At 35.3% G+C, this 16,988-nt stretch overlaps 1 protein-coding gene across 1 annotated transcript in view; it reads right to left on the bottom strand.

The window, feature by feature from the left end:
* Positions 1 to 7,359: 7,359 nt before the first annotated feature.
* LOC117233176 (RNA polymerase II elongation factor Ell) overlaps positions 7,360 to 16,988 on the bottom strand; it is a 146,877-nt gene continuing 137,248 nt past the window's right edge. The window contains exons 3-10 of the mRNA XM_033493216.1: positions 16,679 to 16,803; positions 14,846 to 14,962; positions 11,365 to 11,604; positions 10,743 to 10,813; positions 10,452 to 10,658; positions 8,415 to 9,321; positions 7,901 to 8,078; positions 7,360 to 7,788 (exon numbers count right to left, since the gene is read on the bottom strand). Of these exons, the coding sequence (XP_033349107.1) occupies positions 7,570 to 7,788; positions 7,901 to 8,078; positions 8,415 to 9,321; positions 10,452 to 10,658; positions 10,743 to 10,813; positions 11,365 to 11,604; positions 14,846 to 14,962; positions 16,679 to 16,803 (2,064 nt within the window). The 3' untranslated portion in view covers positions 7,360 to 7,569. The remainder of the gene's footprint in view (positions 7,789 to 7,900; positions 8,079 to 8,414; positions 9,322 to 10,451; positions 10,659 to 10,742; positions 10,814 to 11,364; positions 11,605 to 14,845; positions 14,963 to 16,678; positions 16,804 to 16,988) is intronic.

The following is a 16,988-nucleotide window of genomic DNA, read 5'->3' as shown; positions in this document are numbered from 1 at the left end:
GAGCCGACAAAAGGCAAGTTCACGCAAAAAAATTCTACTTTACTCTGAACATCGTGTCGCCTAAATTTTCAATGGACGTTCATGAAAAATCACCTGTTGCTCAAAATATTCTGGCGAGGGATTTCAAAGTAGTACAAACTTTATATATTTTACAAATAACCTTTAAAACTGAATATCCTTTTTCGTAAAGATAATACGCTTTTCATGGTTACGACAAGACGTTTGGGTCTTATGAGTCGTTTTGATTTTCTGTTTAAATCGTCCTTTTCGCTTGGCTACGCTTCAATTACGATGGAACAGTACATTCATGAGTCGTTATATAATGAGAAATTTTGTCTGTTGTGCCAGGACGGCCGAAAAAGGCAGTGAAGACATAGAATGGAAGAAAAAACTGAAGTAACCTATCATTAACCTTGTTCCGTATCTTAATGTGAATTTAATCAAAGGAAAACTACGATAAACGATATCGATTAACAAAAATAAACTTCCTGTAGTACATAATAAACGTTCAAACGTTTTAATCTCTGCTGCGCTATTTTCTTCGTTTCTTTGGAGCCGGAAAAATTTTATAAATATTTTAATGTTAATTTTACCTTTAAATTAACCTTTTTTTTTCTCTTAATGGTATTACACTTTTATTATATTCACTTTATAGTACATTTTAAGTAACATTTAAAACGTGGTCAACCTTTAACGAGTGAAAACTTTCATGAAACGTTCACAGATTGTTCAAAAGTTTTTCAATTTCATCCAAGTACTATAACGAGGAATTTTCTACTAGCAGGAACACCGACAAGTTTTGTAGCCCTTCGCGAGAAGAATAATCGAAAGTAGAAGAAACCTCGTTTACGGAGACCATGTTCGAAGAATATTCGAAACGCTGACAAACTGGCAGAACTCATTCGCGATACTTTACCAATCATTGGACGATTAACAATTCAACATTTAGAAAGAGAAAGGGAGACCGTGAGAAGTATAGAAAAATCGATAAACACCAATGACATTTATTTAGGGACATAATTTTGAATACCCACGCGCTGTACACCGTTTCACTTCTTTCCCAGTTCTCCATACGACTTTCTCGTCTAAGACACGATAATTCTCTTTTTAAAAATTTATCTAAATGTACGTTGTTTCGATAATGATACGTTTCCCCGTGAGTACAGAGGAAATAAGGAGGAGTAAACGATTCTTTCTTTGTCTGTGACGCGGTCTCGAAGCTCGTTAATGCATATCTTTAGCGAGTTTCCTTTTCTTTCGACGCCAAAACAAAGATATTCTTGAGACTTTTCCTCCTTTATCAGCGTTGGTACGTATTAATATCGTTTACGTAAGAAATAATGTACGTAAAATTACGCTAAATATATTGTATATATATATTTCGTGTATTATATGTATATATGTATAGTCATTTACTCTCGCTTTGCTAAAATTGGCACTTGAATTTTCTGCTTTTTTCTTTCATTCTTAAGCTTTGAACAAATCAAAAGAGAGAGAGAGAGAGAGAGAGGGAGGGAGAGAGAGAGAGAGAGAGAGACGAAAAGTTGGAGCAGGCGTCATAATTGATAGAATTTATATATAGTGGTCGAAAACTTTGATTTACGAGAACCTCGACTCCTACTCTTTCCTTATTTCGCGTTAAATATCACTCAATGACACTTACATGGTAAGACACTACGTATATGATTCCGAGGATCAGCGATAAAGCGTGAATCATCGAATCGCGATTTTCCGTCGGTTCAACGATCCGAATGTGATTATTCTGTCGTGGCAAAGATTACTAGAGAAACTAACCGAAAAGGGGAACAGAAAGAGATACGTACTAACCATACTTTACGTACGTAATTCGTAGAAAACGGTATGAAAACAGACATACAAGTACATATAGGCGAATACGATTATCCGATAACACCGAGTAGAGAGTGCTTGGCAACGGAATGAAAAGAAGGCACTATGCTCGTTCGAGGACGAATGAAACACAATGGAAAGAAAGTGTTCGAACTCGGTGAAATCTAACAATATCGAATAACAATGAATATTTAGAAAAAAAGTGGAGGATAAGAAAAAAAAAAGGAAATAAAGAGAAAGAAAATGACAAAGTGAAAGCGAAATACTGATCTAAATGTCAATTATATTTATTAACTTCGAAGGCATGTATTGGTCATACGATCATTCCTCCTAAACATACTCGACGATATTAAAACGCGTTCTTAGGAATCGCACACGGTGAACGCATTTGCATGAAGCTTAATCGAATGTTCTCTATCGAATATGTTGAGGGATCAAATCTGATACAACGTAAAGGAAATAAAGAAAAATAAAATGCAGGAATAGTAATAATAACGAAAATTTTCAAAAGGTTTGCTTCACGTTCGAAGCTCTGGCAATGAAACCGATAACGGAGCTATCGGCAATCGGAACTAATCGTTACGAGTTATCAAATGCATTATTAAGAGCACTTACATTCGCAAAGACGTTACTTTCTGTACAAATACTACTTGTTCCGACAGTTTCGTCGTTCGTTCAAACGTTTACACGATCCTGAAAATGCTGATCATGGGACAAGTTCGGTATTATGGTTCCATTCTTCTCTGACAGATACTCTATTCATGTTTCACCCATCTCTCATTAAGTATTTCAGTCCGTCGAATATACGTATACCGACTCGCTTGTTAGAAACGCGGCGCAAATTAGAAACGCGTTTATTGCAGGGTTTACTTAAGTTGCACTTGAATTTTTAGGTATTTCCTTTACGCGCCGAGTTTCTTCTAGTTCAGTCTCTTTAGTGCATTCTATTTTCTGCCTCTATCGATTCGTCCATTAGTTAATGGACTGCTCTCACGTGTACTATCATCGTTGCAATGTCTGAATGATCGGTGGATATTTTACACTCTTGATCGATACTATTTGTACATGCGTTAGATTAAAAGAACGTGGTATTTTGCGAAAAATTGTACATACATAAGGTTAATCGAAATTAAACGAAAAAATCATTGGAAAATCTTAAATAATACGATACTTATTTATAAGTAATTAATCATTTCTTGGATTATTAATCCACTACAGCATTATTTTAAATTTAACAACAGCATTCCAAAATTTATTATTTATAATAAAGGAATGGTCTGAAAATATCCTTACGTATAATTTCTTTTGTTTAATAATCAATGCGCGAATATAATACAAAAAGGAAAGTCGGAATATTCATAATCTAGATACAAACTTTTTACTGAACCATCGTACACCGAAGTTCCCAAGTTATGTATGGCACAGTATGACAGTGTTGAAAAAAACACGCCGGGAGCTTCTTTTCTCTCTTTTCTTCTTTTTTTTTCTTTCTCTTTTCTTTTGCGCGTTATGCAAATACCTGTTGAATTTTATAATTTTGTTCTCTGTTTCTCCGTTATTCGTCGGCTACGCTATAAAAAGCAGTGAAGTGTAAATGAAATGAAAGTGAAAAGAAACGCATAAATTAATTATTTTATAATTTTTATTACATTTTTTCTTTTTGTAAATGCAAAGGGAAAAAATGAGCAAAAATAAGATTCCCTATCATTTATATCTACAAATGAACCGATCGTAGTTCAAATCGAATCACAACGACATATATTAACGAGTTCCCGTACCTTTTAGTTACATCCATATATACTTCGATATTAATGTCCTTACAATCCTCGAATTATCTCCATGAACACACACACGATAGATTCTGTAATCGTATATATGTATAATATTAATTAATTAATTTATTTATTTATTTTTTATTTATTTAATTTATTTGCTTATTCGTTTATTTACTTATACGTATATTTTTATATATAAAAATAGGTTAAATTATTTTATTCTAAACAGGCTCTTTCCGTGTTGTTTTGCATTTTATAAATTCGTTGCAATCAGTAGAAAATACTTGTCAACACTGTGCCATTCATATTCTAGCAGCGCTCAGTTATCTCTCTTTTCTCATAACGAGACATCATCTAACATTTCAAAATTATCATTCATTATTCTCGTTTTCCTTTTTCTCCTCGACCGCATCAAACGCATTTTTTAAATCAAGGTTTCTAGAGATTTGGGTTATAATATATTTAGTAACTTTACGTACGTTCCTGTCATTAATTCTGCCACTCAACCTAAATATAGTACGTAAAAGGAGCGAAACACATTGCACAGAGAGTTTTAAGAGCAGCAAACAAAGAATCTCTATAAAATGGAAAACAAAAATATTTTGCTTTAAAATATTTTTAGTCGATAGAAACAATATTTTGCATTACTAATAAATTTAAGCTAATACAATGAAATCTTGCGACTCGTTCATACAAGTTCAAACATAATTAATTATTCTACAATGTACTAAAAGACTACGATAAAAGTATGTCTTTTTGAAAATACAACAACTAAATTAAGTTACTAAGGCACAAAGACCTTTAACACATAGAATTCTAATCGTTTATATGCAATTTATTTGCATTTTCTTTAAAATTATTGGCGATCAAAAACACCGAGCGGTGTTCGTCAACGAATAAATCAATTACAAATAGTATATTTAATTGGTAAAAAAAAAAAAAAAAGAGAACTAGACGCGCAAGTTACGATGCACGATAATATTTCAATAAAACTAAAATACAGACTTTCCTTTTCGTTTAACAGAAACTTAATTTTACTTTTCATTATTAATATTTTCATTTTCAGAAAAAAGGAATCTTATTAACTAAATGACTTTCGATCAATTGGATATTAATAAATTTCAAATTAAATTTCTACGAAGCTAAATAAATATGTACAATGCAAAAAAGAAACGACTTGTATTACATTTAAAAGAATTAACGAAACAACATATTAAACGAGCAAATTTTTTTAACTGATTTTGTATAGATATGCAATATATCAGAAAAAGCTGCTATAAAATGATTTAAACATTAAAACTTGTAACGTAAAATGTTTACAAATTAACATCTTTTTTTATACTTTAGAATAATTAACTATGTGAAAGAGAAAAGTCGAAATACGTATCTTGTAAGAGTGTAAAGTTATGTACACTAATATTTAAAAACTTTTTAGGTATTATATTTCATTCATACAAACGACGATATATGCGCAATATACCGAATTAATACGAGCCAAGTTCCCTTCCTCTTTATCACCGTCTTTCACTTTCTTCACCTCCTATCACAAAACACTCGCAAATAACTGCAAATGTTTACTTAATGTGAAACAAAGCAAGTGTGAAGTAGAAAGACACACACCTTATATACAAATTGTCTTAAAGAAAGAAAAAAAGAGACAAAAGAATGAGAATGAAAGGGGATACGTTTAAAATTACTATGCAAGATTCTTTCATCGTATTTATGCGTTTAAAATGATATCATAGTAAACAGACAAAAGGATATTAGAAACATTAACATCATAAACTTTCGTTACATATTCAATGGAAAATTGAAATTGGCTTGATATATGTAATATCTTTCTTTGATACCTTCGTTCAGTAACTGCAGGTTCTCCAACGAAGGTTTCGAATTGTATCTATCTTTCTAACTATCCGAACAATAATAGTAGTAATAGCATCAATAATTATATTAATAGTATCTGTCATAATAATAATAATAATAATTATACGAAGAATACATTCATTCGTACGTATAATAAATTGGCGTATACTGTACAACGCACTGTATATTATATTTATCGCTGACGACGATTAATTATTACTATATGATACTTGTTCGTTTTTAATATTTCGATCTTACCGTTTTTCTTTTTATTTCATTTATAATTTACTTTTACTCTTTTTGGGGTGGGGGGGATTTTTAATTTGCCGTTTGTTAAATATTTTTTATTTCATATCGGTGATGGCTCCGCACCATCTGCCTTTCAATGACTAACAACAGTTATGAAATCGTATAAAACGGATGTATCCTAGCATAACGATACACACAACTGGAATCACTACGAGCGATCGCGTGATTTGGAAGGAACGAAGCCAGTTTTATACTTCGTATCATTCTCATTTCCCTAAACTTTAGTCCTGCTTGTTTTGTGGATATCTGAAGCGCAAAGTGCGGCCATAGCTAACCGCACGTGATTGGTTTATTCATTTTCTTATATCACTTTATGGCAGATAATTCTAAGAAGAGTGCTTAACGTATTCTCATCCTTCCTCTCTTTTGTTTTAGTACGTTTATTTTTTTTTTTTTTTTCGTTTTAATTGTTATAAGATAGATTCCCAAGTTATGTCATTCTTTTGCCTATTAAGTCAAGTTACACCGACCGAGTCCCTGATATAAGAAATGGGCCGTATGGTGAAGGAACAAAAAAGAGAACGAGGAGGTAACAAAGAATCGTCCTAACCTTACGATGCATATAACATAGTCTCTCTCTCTTAGCGGAAAAAGTTAAGGATTCCCTTTGTTCTTTCTCTAACAAGACAAATGAGAACAAAGAAATAAGATGAAAAGAAAGACACAAAAAAAAGATAATCAGAAATGGAGGAACAAAGAGAACAAAAAAGAAAGAAAGAAAGAAAATGGCGAGCAGCAGATCATATATACGATTCGCGGCAGCTCGTGGACAGTCTCTGTGCTAGCCTCCTTTCCTTTTCCCTTCCGACGGAAAAAGAAACGCAGTGTCCTCAGGACGTGGCACGTGATAAGCCATTTACTACCTTTTGGACCCTGTTCTCGCATTCGCACTGTCGATCTTTTCTTTTTGTTTTTAATCTAATGTTAAATTGGACGACACACCTGGAAGTGCGCACCTGGACATGCGCACGGTAAGTAACTTATTATATAGAGTTAATTACTTTTTTCTCAATTATCTTCTTTCTTCGCTTTTTCCCTATTCTTCTTCTTCCTATCTTCCATTGGAGGACAGAGTTCTTTCTTCTCAAGAAAAAACGTGTCTGTGCTCTTTCAGTTCACGCATAATATCTAGTTCTCCGCGAATGCCCTTTTTCCTCATTGTTCTCTCTCTCTCTCTCTCTCTCTCTCTCTCTTTCTCTCTCCCTCCTCGGATGGACTCTGGCTTTTTCTTCTTTTATTTTCATTATTCTTATACTTCTTCTTTCCCTTCAAATTGTACCGATTGTCGTTAAAAAGATCCTTTATCAATCTGGTTACCATTGGTCGAAGTAGCACGCAAGCGTATCCCGATGATCGCTCACGATCACACAACGTAAGTCGAAGAGATCATCACAGTCGCGCGCACAAATCAGTTACAGAAGAGAGATCCTCGACTTACACGCAAATTTTTTCAACAACAGCATTGAAGGTTCTTCGTGATGTGCGAGTTTATATATAAATATATACATATATATATATATATAAATATATATATATACATATATATATAATATATATATATATATATAAATATATATATATATATATATCCTCGCAACCCCGGTTCAGAGAGTACTTGACTTTGTTTTCGGCGATACAACTCAGGAACCATGTGGACCGTTTTAGATCAGCCTTGGAACATGCCGAGAAAATGCAAATTCTTCGACACCGAAGATAATAGCATACCGACAACCGAAAAAAGGTAGAGAGTAAAAAGCGGCCTTTTCAGTTTGTGTCAGTAGTGCAAACTATCCATTTCCTTCATGTCGTTGCTACCATCTACGTTGCTGCTGCTAGTCACCATGCCACCACAGTTCTGCGTATCATATTCCAATACCAGCCGCTTGATGTGGCTTAGCTTTTCATGCAAGTAATGAAAACGGCATTTCGTTTCCTTATGCTTAGGATTGCTTTTGGTTTCGTTATACTCATCGAAAATTTGCTGCCTTATTTCCTGTAAAACATAAAACAGGTATAAATGAAATTGTTAGATCTTCCATTGTAACAATGCTTCTTGTGATACAGTATCATTGTGTCTTGTATATTATTTACATGCGATACGGTACCTGATATTCTTCCCAATTGCCTAAAGCTTCTTCTTGTTTCAAACGATCTTGAAGCTGTACAAATCGTTTAGATACTTTCGCCACTTGAGTATGTAACCTTCGATATTCTTCATAATCTGCATTAAATTCTGCCTTATAACGTCTTCTCTGTTCCGTACTGCTTATTGTCGTATAATACCTGTAAGAAATTCGTGCGTAAGTACACCGAGGTATATTTTGCTTAGTAAGATCCAAATTAAGCTTCACAACTGCAGAAAACTGCACTGCTTTATCTCCATTATCGTAACATATGAATGTAAGGGTGTATATTATAGAGAAAGAATAAATAATTAATATCAAGACAACTATGGAGCCATGATGACGAGTCTTTCTCTAGATCACAAAGCGTGCAGATCGTGTTATTTTTTTTTTTTTTTTTTTACAATAAATCGTAATTAACAATAACGGAGACAAAATCGTAGGAAGAATCTTACTGGTTATTCTATTAAATTTTATTAATTTCGAAGATACTCACGTGAGGTAGTCCGGATACTCCGATGATTTAGGACTCTCCTCTAAGTGAAGACTGTCAGGATTATGTTCGGTGGTGTCATAGTTAGGTACGATTAACTCGTTATACGAGTTAGCGGCTGTTCCGTTATTCTTCTTTCTGGGGTCACGATCCCTGTCGCCAACGCGTCCCCTATCGTTCCTGTCGCTTCTATCTCTCCTGTCGGCGAGTATTCCATTCGAACTACCACTATAACTACCTGCACTACCACCGTCACTCGCGGCACTCGGCATCGAACGAGCCACGCAATCCACAGCCGTACCGGCACTCTCTTCGGCACCAAGCGTTGCAGTCTTTCCATGATGATGACGACTGCTGCTCAAAGAATTATTATGAGCTACACTACTATGGCCAGTGGTCGCGTTGTTAGCGACATTGCTCGCAGACGTTCCGGTGTTCCCGTCCCGATGACCGTGCTGCTGGTTGGTCTCTTCACTATCACTGGTTGGCGTCAAGCACGCTTTTCCATGGCCATAGCTGCCACCTCGTAGCACATCACTGTTCGCTGTTCTTTCGGGTCGATAATCGCCACGACGATCACGCTGATGCTGCCGTTGATCCCAGCCGTCAATTACACCACCGTTGTTACCACCACTGCCACCATTCGCACTACTACCACCGGCTGCACTGGAAACGACACTAACACTGTTACTATTTCCACCACTACCAGCCGTCCTTCCATTCTCCCCGACATTCGACGATCCAGAATTCAATTCTGACTTCCTATAATGCGATATCCGTGGTCTTTTTGTCGGTAATCCATCATTACCCTGATAATATCCTGGTCGCTTGTTGCCCAACAACGAGGGCGGAGGTGCTGTGATCGCAGGCGGTGAACCTGGATGAGTGGAATTAGGAGATTGTCCGCTGCCTGTAATCATAATCGATAATGTACATTCAATATGTTATTCTGTATTTTATCTGGATTATTGTTAACGCGTTAGCATGTATGAATAGATTGTTGAAACAATTCTTCGAAATTATTGTCAATACTATGATAACATTTTAGATTTAAAGCTTTTACGACGATGGATGGATGCTATGACTTGGTTTTTCAAAAGAAACTGTCGCAGATGTATTCTGAGGAAGTGGACTGCGATATTCACAGAAACGTAGGCGTGAAAGTGCTACTCATCATACGATTGTTTCTCAAAACACAAAATCATGACGCTATAGCAAGAAATAGCAATTTTGGTCGGAAAAATACGATTCACAGGAACTTTCGGTGTGAAAAAATTAATATGCTAATGGATTAATACACTGCATAATATTTACATAGATTTAAATTTTTATGAAAACAAGAAATGCAATGAAATCCAAACACAGACTTGCGTCATTCTCTAAATATTATAATTAACTTTGAATATTTTTTATATTTTTTATCCTGTATATCTTTACACATTCAAATTTCCCAATAACATTAAAATTAAGTTGTATTAGTTATAATCATATTACTGCATTAAGTTCATGTTAAGTAACCATTGTTTTCTGTTTAAATCATATTATAATAAATAACTTAGTAGAGATCAAACACCAAAGAGAGTGTGTGTAAGATTTCTACTATACTGTAAACAATGTCTACTCATCTATATGTATACAAACAATGTATACTGTAAACAAGGTCTACTCATCTATATGTATACAAACAATGTATACCGTAAACAAGGTCTACTCATCTATATGTATACAAACAATGTATACTGTAAACAATGTATATAATGTAAACAATGTGTATGTAAACAATGTATTCTCATCTAAGTCTACTCATTGATATAAAAGAAGACCATTATATGTTATTGTTCGAGTGCGTTTGGAAAAATATTTTTGTCGATTTGCCAATTTCATCGTCATTAGCTTTAAATCTTTTAACAAGTGAATAAAAGTATCTATGTATTGACAATTGTTCCCGAATGAATGTGAAATATAATTAGACTTTCATGTTGCTCTGTCGCAATGAATATTCGGCGAGATGAAGATTTAATCCGTGAAAATGTATCGTACCGCTGGATCCATCGCTAGAACCAGGAGGCGTTAGATTTTGAGGTTTTCTTCTTTTCAACATGGTCTTTTCCTGTTCTGTGTAATAAGGCCAATCTTCTAGCACGTCATTCCAGACGTATCTATGCAGATGATACGTGTTATCCCTCATGAAAGCTACTTGTTTCAGAATCATCGGCATGGCGGTACGTTCTCGATCTTTGATGCCCTCTGAAAATAAGATATCAATTAATTAATTTGCGCCAAAAATTTGATGGATAATCTTAAGTTTGTATTTTTCGTTTATATTCTTACCTCTGTTTATACGATCATACAACTCTGGCTTTTTGTATGGCCTCAAAGCAAGAAGATGGATAAGCCTTTCCCTGTAAACAGAAAACAAAATATTCGTTAGAACTAATGGATACTTAGATGATTATTTAGACTTTTATCTTAAGCTACTTATCTTACAAACGTTACTTTGTTTTCGTTCTTTTATCGAACTTTTACGACCGTATTTCTAAATGAAGAACACACGGACAGAATATAATAAACAGTCTTGAAATGCACAAAATATTTATGATAGAATTTAGAATTATTACTAAAACTATTTAATTCAACGGTCGAATAAAACAGTAAAAATATTGTTACTACAACATGATATATATTCTTGTTATTGTTTACAAAATTTCACAGACTTATCGCGTATTTTTAAAAGACCTGTACCAGTTGCAGCAAACAAATTGTTTTCTCTACAAGTGTTTTTGCTACCAAGCGATATCAAAATAAAGGGAATAACGTCATGTCCTTGCGTGCTCTTCAAATATTTTTAGTTTTTTTAAATCTTTCTTGTTTCGTTCTCTGTTTTATCGTTATGAAAGTAAACAATGATTACACGTTCCTCAAGGTACGATTATACGGTCTAATCGAAACTTACTTGAGTGGCCTACGCATGATCTCAGAGACTTTCTTCTCCGGTTGATTTCGAGCTGCTGGTTGATTATTGACAGTAGCCTTGTAAGAGGAAGACAGTCTAGGCTGACTAACGGAAGTTGGAATGCTCGTCGATTCCCGATACCTCGAATTCAATGGTGATGGAGATGGTATAGTTCTTCCGGTAGTTTTCACCTTTACTTTGCGCCCGATGTCCGGCCCATTTGGCTTGATAACTCTGGTGCTGGTGGAAAATAAAACGAAGAACGATAAGGGGCATGCTCATAAATATTACTACTATTTTTAATATTATATTATACGATATTAGTGAGTAAGTGATGTTCTTTATACGAGAATAATATATAAGAATATGGTATACGAGATTATTTACAATCTTAGAATTTGTTATTATAACTCGCAATGTTTGAAAGCATTGTTGTTGAGAGACGAAGAAGATCGAAAGGAATAAATGAAAGTATGGTCTTTCGTAACGTGAATGAATTCTTATTTTCGAAATGATACACGATATAACTTACGTTCCGATAGTTCTACCTTACTTTCCCATAATTTGCATGATTTACCAAGTTGATAAAATGATTGATAGTCCCCTACATCGTGAATAAACTAGTTCCCCGGTACATTAAATATTCATAATAGAAAGTACTATATACGAAACTATGCAAGCATAACCGTCTACGGTTGTTAAACGAAAGAGAAGAAAAATAATGGTCGTAAAATGCCCACGTTTTTCCACTGTCATTTCCAGTTTGAAATCATTACGGCGTTAATAGCGCGTCCCTGCTGTATATCGATGGTCCTGAAAAACCTTTTGCCGCAGTGATTAGGTACCATAGTAATATCGTACCGTCATCTTAATATACAGAGTGAAGAATTTTTCTATGACAGAGGAAATTGATTGATCAATGAAATATTCAAGGAACGTTTTATAGTTGGCATGTAGCTATTTCAGAACGTTTCATTTAATAGACTTCTATTTAATAAAACAGCTTATTTCGTGCGTATGACGTGTTTGATATAAATCTAAGCTCATGGAATTTACAAAAAAAAATCGGTATCTCTATATTTACAAGAATTATTGATTATATGAGAGTCTTATTTTGGCAAAAAAGAACTGCTAGTATTCAACGTTCGAATAAATTACTGAATACTCCCGGTGAAAGTTATCCGCGTTGGGGACCAAATACTTTTTCTTAATAAAAATTAATGATTTATATACGGCACTGCTATAATATCCCTTTGCACACCGGGTATCCCAATGACCCACCAGAAACTCCGAATCATTTTTACTATGGGCTGCCAGTTACTCCGAGACTACTTACAATCGTACTTAGAATGTCGCCACGGCAACGACAACGGAGCTGTTCATTTCATTTAGAATATCACCACGGCGGCGATAACGGATTTGTCAGTTTCACTTATAATGTCGCCACGATAGCGACAACGGAGTGTAAAGACATATTAATCGCAATTATAATCTCCGCGAATATACAGAAGTATACAGAAAATAAACAGATTCTCATTTCTTTTTTTTTTTTTTGTTCATTGTCGTTACTAAGAAATGCACGCGTATCGTCTCTTACACTAATGAAATAATCTCAAGGGCGAGGGAGGTGGAAAAAATTGGCAAACGCATATATGCGTCCATAGGGATCAAAGGGTTAATTCAAGCTACGTATGTATAGCACAGCTATGATTCTATTATTCTCTGTGACATTTACATTTTCAGTGTTTAGTATCTTAGATTGTTTTGCACTTTTACTATCATATTTTTTACTTTAAAGGATAGAATCCACCGTATTGGAAGATCGGCTAATTGCAAGTAGTTCGCATAATATAATCAGCATAAATTGCTTCGTATAATATGATCGATAATATAAACGACTGGAATATTTTACCGTATATCGTATCGGTTAACGAGATCATTTCTATCTATCTCTTAACGTCGACACCTGACCAACCCACGCTTGACGTCAGTAGACAAGGTTCTGGTTGACGCCAGTTTCCCACCCAATGTCCAGCTCTAATCTACAGGAATCGTCTTTCCGCGAGGAAAGTGATTAATCGATTTTCCTTTCTGACGCAAGCCATCACCGGGAAAACCCATTATCAGCTTTGCTCTTAAACGCGGAATTATGTAACCGGTGCTACCACTAGACAACTATAGAGAATGCAACTGGTCCAAACAATGCAATGCCTCGGTTTATTCTTTTTTCTTTTCCTCTTTTCTACGTTCCTACGATGGGATTTTATTTATCAGAATTTCATCTATCGGAGCCAAATTTTATTTATTATTTTTATTATTTTAGTTACTCTTAAACGGCAATTTCTATACCTAGAAAATTTAAAGCTAATAAAAGTAATCGAATTAATTTGCAGCGAAGTGGATTTTACTTCTTGCACATGTGAATATACAAAAACGATGCGACATATTGATGAATGGGAAATTAAATATACAGAGTGGTTGGTAACTGGTAGTACAAGCGGAAAGGGGGCGATTCTACGCGAAAAAACAAGTCGAAAATATAGAATACAAATTTTTTTTAAATTTTCCCATCGAGACAACGATCTACAGTGAGATCCGTTATAACGTACCGCACGCGTACCGAGCGAAAATTCAAAGTCGATTTTCTCGAAAACAAAGCCTCGAACGAAAAATTTGTATTCTATATTTTCGACCTCTTTTTTCGCGTAGAATCACCCCCTTTCCGCTTGTACCACCAGTTACCAACCACCCTGTATATTAGGACATTTTTGTATTTGAAATGAATCTTCCCTCTATCGTTTAAATATACTGACAAGAAGAATCATCAAAATAGAAATCCACTATTCGTAATATCTTGTTACACGACTCGTTTATGTAAACCGTGTATCACACAGTATATCCATGTACGTAATAAGTTTCATCCACAGCGACGGATACCAAAGATTTCGGACCTAAGTCGCACTTGCGGGGCTTTTTTAACCTTGACCGTTACGCTGTTAAACAAATTAACTAATCTGCCTGCACGATATCCGTCCATTGTCTTACAATCCCAATGATCTTTTCTTTTTCGTTCTTTGGTTACATCTTACACGATAATGTCTCTTGTAAAATGAAGATTGGCTTATGTAACTCTACAATTCCCGCTACTTCCCTCCTCGTTCTCTGTAATTATCAACGAACATCGTGTAAACGATAACGAATAAACTAAACTGGTATCGAATTTAATTCGAGAATCGTACGAATTGTCATGAACGATGGATCTAGAAATAACGTGATTTGGGACGAGGGTCGACTTACTTAGCAAGGTGAAGTGCATACGAATATGACACAGAAACCACTCGAAAAATAGAACGAGCAAGCATATAAAGGAATGGAACCGTGCGCGAACTCGATAACGAACTCATGGAAGAAAAATCGACCTCCATGCAGGATCGATGAAGTCGAGCCTTCGACGACCGTATCTTTTCAAGGGGTGACTTACCATTTGTTCTTGTTATTCTCTTCGGCAACGGCCATCCGATGCCTGGTTGTCTCGTACACATCGTCATTCGCTTGTATTCGCATTTTACACCGCAATGCGCCAAGACTCTCCAGATTCCTGCACAGGAAAAATGGAACACCATAAAGAGACCGATAAGTCGCTAGAACGAGTTTTGACGCCGTTTTTCTCTTTTCTTTTTTCCGCGCCGTTTCCCGTGTCTTGAAAATGTGCCGCGCGTTTGAAAGACGTGCAGTCTCTAGATTCGAGCAGTGGGAATCGATTTGATCCTCCCACGAGCAGATGGTTACGCGATGAAATTTAAGATTGGTTTTCCCTCTATATATAATTCTTGCCAAAGTTACAGACCAACTTTATCCACCGAATAGAAAATTTAAGATCGTTTCTTCTCTTGGTAATTTAGAGGATGCGTAATATCTTTCGGAATTAAAAATGAATTTTAGCTTCATGGATTTGATACATTATCCGTCAGGAAATAGATCTTCCTTCGGGATTGTTAGAGATTAGCGTTGGTTCTATGAAGCTGATATATTGTCTGACAGAGATTTAATTTTCTAACTGACAAGATACGGTAAGAATAAAGGTGGTTGAAGACCGATGGAAGGAATAAGAAATATTATCACACCGTTGCAGAGAGTAAATCCGAATTAATTCTTACGCTATTTCATCTTCGTCTGTCGCTTTATCTGTGGCATAAAGTTCACGAAAGTAAGACTAATCGTACGTTCGAAGGACAGTTTTCAATTATCGAGAAAATGTTTCATTCATGGAACATCGGATCGAACGCGATTATAAACAGATGTATACCCATTTCAATTCCAAGCATTATGGTAACGTTAAATTTAAACCAATTTCAAAATCTCTCTATCAAAATCACACACGTAAATATCGTATATCGATAATTATACGTTATAGGAATATTACAGAAGAAAAATTCTGTCCTATTTATACAATGATCGCGTGTAAGTAACGTGCCCATTAAGTTCTACGACAAAACAGTAATAGTTTGTGGTATGCAACTATGTATTCTGCACGTCACTGACCTCACTAAAGAAATAGACAAACTCGAAGATGGTATCCCGCTGTTGGTAGCTGTTATTTAGCAATTAAGCTAGAAAAATTTACCGAATGTCCAGCTGGACAAATTCTAAAGTACAAACTAAATAATAATAATAAAAAAAAAACTATGTATTCTGTTACAGTTTACTATTATTGCGTCCCGTTTTTCCGACAAGGCCACAGATTAGCGTCAGCTGCGATCATTTTACCGACGTCATATACGTATCAAGTCGAAATCCGCGTGAATTATACAGGATGATTGGTAACTGGTGGTACGAGCGGAAAGGGGATGATTCTACGCGAAAAAAGAAGTCGAAAATATAGAATAAAAATTTTTCGTTTGAGGCTTTGTTTTCGAGAAAATCGACTTTGAATTTTCGCTCGGTACGCGTGCACTTTATCGCGTCTCGTTATAACGGATCTCACTGTAGATCGTTGTCTCGATTGACGTTTTTTTTTTATTCTATAAATTTTTATTCCATATTTTTTATTCTATATTTTCGACTTCTTTTTTCCGTCTGTACCATCAGTTACCAACTACCCTGTATAAAATTTTCGGAACCGTAATAATAGAATCGAGAAGAAGGCGACTTTTGTTTTCACGTGAAGCTTCATTTTCGAGAAAATCGAGTTTGAATCTGTTCAGTTCACTCGATCTGGCTAGCTACCCCGTTACTTTTATTTAACGGGTAGATTCAGAAACGATAACAAGGTGATTTTTCCGATTGACTATACATTACATAGATAGTTACTTACTTAGGGCTCGTTTGTTGGATGCACTCGAAACTACCCTGAGGACCCTCGATGTCTTGATTGCCAGACAGGCTAAACGTAAACCCTGTGGATCCATGGTTGGATTGGGTAGGTGGAAAGGAGAGTTGCTGTAATCAGAAAGCCACTGGTTATTCGTGTGCCTTTATTCCGCTAATAAGGTCGTATTAACTTATGAAACAGCTTATGGTGCAGTACTTGGTGTGTAGCTGACACGACCAACCATATAGTATTCTCATGTTCCTATACCAGCGACAGCTATCTATATCTGCCGGTTACATGAAACTGTACAATG

This window comes from Bombus vosnesenskii, unplaced genomic scaffold (assembly GCF_011952255.1).
Source record: "Bombus vosnesenskii isolate JDL3184/JDL3185 unplaced genomic scaffold, Bvos_JDL3184-5_v1.1 scf7180000013295, whole genome shotgun sequence".
Lineage (NCBI taxonomy): Eukaryota > Metazoa > Arthropoda > Insecta > Hymenoptera > Apidae > Bombus > Bombus vosnesenskii.
The sequence above is the reverse complement of the archived record's forward strand: the minus strand, read 5'-3'. Positions and strand labels throughout refer to the sequence as shown.